This window comes from Halyomorpha halys, unplaced genomic scaffold (assembly GCF_000696795.3).
Source record: "Halyomorpha halys isolate HHAL.00 unplaced genomic scaffold, Hhal_1.1 Scaffold1611.1, whole genome shotgun sequence".
Taxonomy (NCBI): domain Eukaryota; kingdom Metazoa; phylum Arthropoda; class Insecta; order Hemiptera; family Pentatomidae; genus Halyomorpha; species Halyomorpha halys.
Window position 1 is genome coordinate 56,836 of NW_027111174.1, and position 7,228 is coordinate 64,063.

Sequence of the window (7,228 nt, forward strand, 5' to 3'; positions counted from 1 at the left end):
TTCTAAATTTGTTTGTATACTATTCCTTTTCAATTGTATGTTACTCTTAATGTTGTTATTATCTCTTTTGTTCTATAGCCCTGATAAAGACCTGAAACTCAGGTCGAAAGGTCGGCATAAAATAAATAAATATGGTTTTGTTTATTTATGTTGTTCTTTGCTGAAAAATTCACCTTAATGACATGGTCTGTGCGGACAGTAAATCGTTTCTGAAAGTAGACAGTTTCAAATACCTCGGCTTCACAATAACATCAGTAAATGATCAATGGACTGAGATAGATCAGCGTATAACAACTGCAAACAGAGCCTTCTTCTATCTTACAAGAATACTGAAATCCCGAAAAATCTCCAAAAATCTGAAACTAAGGGTGTACTTTGCCATGAGAAAGCCAGCTCTGATGTACGGCTGCGAGACTTGGGTTCTAACAGGTTCTCTAGAAAGCAGAATCAAGAGATTTGAACAGAAAGTCCTCCATATAATAACAGGAGCAAGGAGGAGAACTAACAGTGAACTGCTTGGAGAGACTGTTAAGATGGGAGGAGGGTCAAGAGGTTAAGATGGGCTGGACATGTAACTGAAAGCAATCCATACGGATTTATGATAAGTTAGAGCATTTATTTATTTATTTTTTTTTTTTTGCCTGGTTATTTTCCATGTTTTATATAAATAATATTTACTGTTTTTACTATTTATTTAAAACATGTTAATTAGAAAGTCTTTTATTGACCGTGTTTAATTAATCAAGGAAGATGGTCCAGGTGCAGTCAAAAAGGAACTCAAATTGTTCAAAACTAATTAGTAAGCGCAAATGTATCACCCTACTTGCCAAGGCTTCATCTGGGCTAAAAACAACATACAAAAATATTCTAAACAGTGTAAGATTGTAAGATAACATGATATATAAAGTAACCTAATGTAGGACTTTACAATTTAAAAAATATACAGAAATGAGTACAATAAAATAGAAATAAGATGTACAGAAATGCAGTAATAAATGCTAAGCATAAAATGAACAGGTGGATTAATATCAAATAGATTAATCAGAAAACGAACAGGTACTTATTTTATCTTTCCTTAAACAGGAAGATAAAATAAGTACAGTTAAAACTAAAAGACAGAAAAATTCATTTGCATACAAATTAAAAATCATTTGCAACAAAAAATTATTGTATGCGTATCCATCTAAAATAATAAAATAAATCTATGTTAACATTATTTACTTTTTTAAAATTAATAATGTTTATCTCATTTTTTCCAGTTCATTTTTATCAGAGAATTACCTTATGATCTACCATTATTTCATTATTTTTATTTGTTTAAATCCTGTATTTTACTCTGTGGCTCTAATATTATTATATTATTTTAAAGAAACTTGTCCCTGAATAGATTAAGAATATCATTATTATTATTATTATTATTATTATTATTGTTATTATTATTATTAAGTTTTGATTTCAATAATTTCTGTTTAAAGGAATATCTGCCATCATCAAGCGAGGTACTAGGCTACAAACTCGGGCTAGAGGCTTTGTAACTCGGCTCCTAACTCAGCTTAGAATATGTAAATAATCTCTGTTATTTTAACTCGCAGCGACAAAATGCTGTATTTAATCCAGAAGGTATTTTTCTAAAAGCATTGGGTTGTCAACTAAAATCTTACTTGGCCATGTTGTAATAACGTTGTAAAATGGATGTGTTGTCATTTAGGAAAAAACATTTAACTTATAACTATAAACCATGTAGTTGCCCCAACACTTATTTATAAGACGCACAGGTAGAAAATATGAAATATTGTTATAGCCCTATCTTATTCCATCACTTACATACATTGTAAGTAATCGTCCAATATATAATTTCATGAAAAATCGTTACTAATTATATTGTTCCCCACTAATTGGAATAACTTGAACTTCTAGTTCAGTTTTATAACCTACTCACATAGGCCTAAAGTGAAAATAGTGTTATTCACTGGTATATTATTGTATCTTTTTTTTCAATTAATGAATGTCTAATAATTAAGACAGTCACTGAATAATGTTATTATGCAAATAATGAATTTGATTATGTTACAACGCACAGTTGATCATTAATTTTAAGTATATCTAATTATTGTTATTTGTCTACTTCTGTAGCACTAGCCAAGGTTATACGAATTTACTTATACTAAAGTTTGTAAGGTTTTTTTCTGAAAAAAAAAAAAAGAAAAACCTTGTGTGAATCATGATTTTCAGTTATAAGTAAAATTGCTTGTTACATTAGGGGTATTCATGATGCATTAAATGTAAAAATTTTTAACATGCTAAACGTTATAAGTATAGAATTGTGAGCAGCCTAATTTTAAAGTCCATGTTATATGTTAATTGTAGAGGAGCTCATAGTGCATTTTCTAGTTGTTGTTTTTTTTCATTATTTTATCATTACTTCCATTATTATATTTATACATTCCTATAATTACAAAAACGTCCAAAACAAACCAAACATAAACTAAGAGCAACTAACCTATCAAAATGACAACAGACAAAATAGTGTGAAGCTCAACTGTTTTGTTACGTGACGTCATTCTCCATTTACCAGACCTATTAACAGACTTTCAACCCTGTTAAATGTTATATCGTTAAAACATGCTAAAAGAAGGAAAACTCTCTCCATTTAACACAACATTTTCTATTTAACAAAAGATCATGAATACCCCTGTTATATTATCTGATAATATACATTATTCACAAAAACTGAGGAAGTTACCCTGACTGTTATCAGAGCTCCAAGATTAGACATGTACCTTTTTTTTCAAAAGTACATATGCTACATTGCTTTTGAAATATCTTATAAAAATTGTATATGATATATTTGTTTGTTGTACAATTCTATCATCTCCAAGATTAGTGAGTTTATTTTTGGAAACATTAGAGGCAGTCCTCATTTACGCACCAATTTTTTTTTTTTCATTTATTTAGAATATCTTAATGATTTCCATCTAATTATAGAATAAGAAAATATTTTAAGCTTTATTTGTCTGATAAAAAAAATTATATTTTCAATTATATTAAATTATTTAAGAACAGCAAAAAAATTAACTTTAAAGTAGTCAGTAAAAAAGTTTCTACAGCTTTAATAAATTCATTAAATTGAAAATCCCGAATTGAGGTCTTTTTTTGCAAGGCGATATTCAGAAGCTTTATACCACAAAAGTGTTAAGGGGACTTTTTCTCACATATAGACAAATATTTTGAAGGAACAGGGTATAATACACTAAAAGCAAGTCGAACGAAACGCAATCATAAAACTTTCAGTCTTGTTTTTATAGTAAATAACAGGAGTTCCCTTACATTTACAGACACTCTTTGTTCAACATTTTTGCAGCAAATCCCTTGTGAGACATTTGTCATATCATTTTTATCGATCTACCATCATCGAGTTGAAATAGGAATATTTGAAGACCTTGGAAAACCCAAAGCCTGGTGAAAAATAAAAAAAATATCAAAGTTTATAATTTCATTTATATTATATCAAATTCAGTTATTCATTCATCTATTTACTAAATTAAAAATAAAAGAATTGCGTTAAAATCAATTTCTTGCACACAATGTTGAATCTAAAAATAAATATATGTTGCTTAAAACTCATGTAAATTCTATGCCCATTTTATAATACACTATGCTTATACTTTGAAATTAATAAAGTAACACTTTTTTTCAATTCATTTACAAAAGGGATTTTATTTAACAAATAAACCTAAGTTATAATTTTATTATTTTATTTAGATTTAGATTTTTATCACTTATTAATTCAAAAATGATTATAAAGTAGTGTAATAATGTTACTGAAATTCAAAAAAGGTGTTTCGAAAATAGCAATAGTTCAAAATAGAGAATGTAGCTTGTTTTTACTTTTTAGCAAAGATTTCTCAATCTATTTTTCAATGTGTCGATAAATGTTAAATAAAACAATACCTGATATCTTTTAATTTATTAAATTATCTTATTGTGTTATGGAATTATTAATATTGTTTCATGATTAATTAGGTAGTGGCTGCTGCTGCGTAGGGCCGGGGTCGAAAACTGATGAAAATACATGATCCTATTTTGTCATACTTTCATTTAAATTATTTATTAAATATTGAATATATTCATTAACTACCAAATATTTATTAAAATGTTATATTGAAATTTGTTTTCCCGATGGATATATTATAAATTTATTTCCCGATCATAAATTTGTTTATTAGACTAAGTAAAGAAGACATTAATGTAACAAAAATATTAGGATGCAAATAACGATCATAGTGTAATAGTTTGCTTGAAAATTTGGCGATGGTCCGAAAAGCTCATTAAATAAAAAATATCATTTATTCCTATATTATACTGTACTTGAAAGCAATTTTTAAATTTAAAACAATAATGTCCTCATCTATTAAAAAATTAAAGTAAGTTATTGGAATGACAGTAAATCCAAAAATAGATGTTTAAATTGTTAGGTTAACACTGACAGAGGGATTATCGAGAAAATTCTAAATCCAATCATTCAAAATTTTCTTTTTAATTCATCTATCACATCCTTACTATCTGAACATCCATTTTCGGTTTTACTATCGTTTCGACAGACACTGTAGGAATTACTTTCGGTACACGTCTGGAGCAAATGTAGACATGGTCTTGGTCCTCGACAGGATCATGTTATGTCGTTAAGGTTTAAATAAGAAATAAAAATATATCTCCTCCTTACCATTTTTCATAAACTTTAAAAAAAAAAAAAAATCCAAACCCTTACTTGAAATATTGTGAAACCAGTAATACAAGATTAAGATTTATTTCTTAGATTATATAATCTAATCAAGGCATTTTTGTGTTAATTGGAAATTATATTTTTAACTTTATTGAAATTAAATTGTTTTAAACCGCCATATTGGTTTTTTGGATTATTTTAATGCTAATAAGATGTTTTATATTAAAGGTTAATTTCTGATATGTTGTGATATTTGACAAATAAAACCTACAGAGATGTTTCAGCTATATTGATTAGGATTTCCTTCTAACAAAGGGCTCTAATTAAGGGCTGGAGTCTTAATTTTAGTTTACACTGTAGCAGAAAATCCTTGGTAAACTTATAATTTTTTTTTTATTAACAAAAAAGTAAAACATAGTACTTATGGTGTGCACTGCCTCTAAGACTCATTAATGTCAAAGTTTAAAATATTTATTTATTATGTTACCTTTAGCCTATTCACTATATCATAAATGTTTTATAGAGAGTATACTTATTAAAATATTCCTTAACATTGTGTAGTTTAAGGATATAAAATTGTTATTAGGTGTAACCTTGCTGTTAGTAAAGGAGTGAAATTGTCTATTGTTATAAACAAAGAACTGTTGTCTGAGAAAACTTGATGATTCTCTTATAGTATCATACAAGAAAAAAAAAATACTGAAAGAGTAATCATAACTAACAGTCTTGTTGAAAAACTTGTTACTTAGCAGCGATTTTAGCCAATAATTAAGGGTTGATTGACAATTAAGTAGTGGAAACAAAATTTAATTTTAAAGGGATCCCAACACTGTCAGTTGGAGTGACAATCGTCATTCAGAAGCTCAATCAGTCAGATTGACGTTTATTTGCAAATGAGATATGGAATGTATTCATAATAAACGGAAAACTTGTTTGACAATTATTTTAGCACTTACTTGCAATAATAACATGAAATGTATGACATTTATAAAGCACTCCCAGTCTGCGATTTCAAAATTATCTTGGTCATCCATCAGTAAAACCTACATGATCAATCTGAACACCAATCATTGGCTTTACTGTCATTCTAACTGACCATATATATTCGCCCAACCCCCTAAATACAAAAATGAAAAGCTGACGAATCACAGCTTGTTCAATAGAACTTATCAAATGGCGAGTTATTTCTTATAATCTTGTCATAAAGTTAATAGTAGAGGTATTTATAATGTGTTAAGTGTAAATATTTCTAACATGCTAAATGCAGAGGAGCCCTTAGCGGATTTTCTGAGCAACATGTTTTGTAACCTTGTATTCTTTACAAGATAATAAAATCTCCAACTGCTTACAGCTTTGCCACATCATCTTTCCTCCACCTCACTTGTTCCTCATTTCCTATTCTAGTTTTTTTCATTACTTTATTTTTTTTTATCCACTACTTCATTAGAGTTTAAAAACGTCCAAAACAAAAACAACATGAACTGCGACTAACTAACCTAATATCGTTTTAACATGCTAAAAGAAGGAAATATTTCTCCATTAAACCCTCGTTAACATGTTCAGCTAAAGACCATGAATACCCCTAATATTTTCTTTTTACATCATTAGTGGTAAATAAATAAAATGGCTCTCCACTAAAAAAATAAGACCCAATAAAAAACATGAGGTAAAATTTTTTAACTCAATCAAATACTGCACAATCATATGTATATTTTTGAAAGAATTATTTTGTGTTATAATATGGTAAAATAATTTATGTTAAGCTGCTGTCAGTTTATTATTTGCTTTATACGTAACAATTAATGTAATTGTGATAATTCAAATAATCAGAGTAATCGCACACTTGCCAAAGTGCTATAAAAAATTATAATTTATCGAAGATTAAAGCATTTTTTACAATGGTACAGAGCTTAATATGTATGGAATATTATTTGTAATTTTATAGATTAATAAAGAATCTATTGAATGAATCCTAACTTTGAATGAAATATAAAAATACAAAATTAAGAAAAAGATTATATTATCCATTGTTATAATTATATGATAGGTTATTTTAGATTCAATGGGTCCAAGGAATTATAAGAGTTTATATATTGTTTATCTATTTGAATGCCATATACTTATCCAAAATGTCAATTTATTGCTGTTACAGTTTTGAGTCTACAATCTCAATCTTATCATGTATTGAACTTGTAAAAATATCATTAATGTAATATGGAATCTACAAGAATGTTAAATATTAAAAATTAAACTTAAATAAAAAAACAAATCTTTTTCTAATTTCCTATATGCCATTCTCCTTATTATAGCAGAAAACTAAGCACTTGTTGACTACTTTATAACAGTACAAGGGATGAACCACTTTTTAACATGAATCAGTAGGCCACAAGGAATTATTTTATTATGTAAGTATTCTTTTATTATATAAGTATTCTTTTAATATATAAGTATTTTTATTGTATATATGTGTATATAGTTGACCGTAAAAATTGATACATAAGAAGA

The 7,228-nt window shown here is 27.5% G+C and overlaps 1 protein-coding gene across 3 annotated transcripts in view; it reads left to right on the forward strand.

The window, feature by feature from the left end:
- LOC106690202 (uncharacterized) overlaps positions 1-7,228 on the forward strand; it is a 62,595-nt gene that overhangs the window by 51,181 nt on the left and 4,186 nt on the right. For 2 of the 3 annotated variants that reach the window (XR_001344552.3, XR_001344551.3), the window contains 2 exons: positions 1,476-1,562; positions 7,033-7,128. Coding sequence is in view for 1 of the 3 variants with exons in the window: in XM_014435552.3 (XP_014291038.1) it covers positions 1,476-1,570 (95 nt within the window). In the remaining 2 variants the exon portion in view is untranslated. Of the gene's footprint in view, positions 1-1,475; positions 5,835-7,032; positions 7,129-7,228 lie in introns of those variants that run through there. The other variant, XM_014435552.3, reaches the window with a different exon arrangement.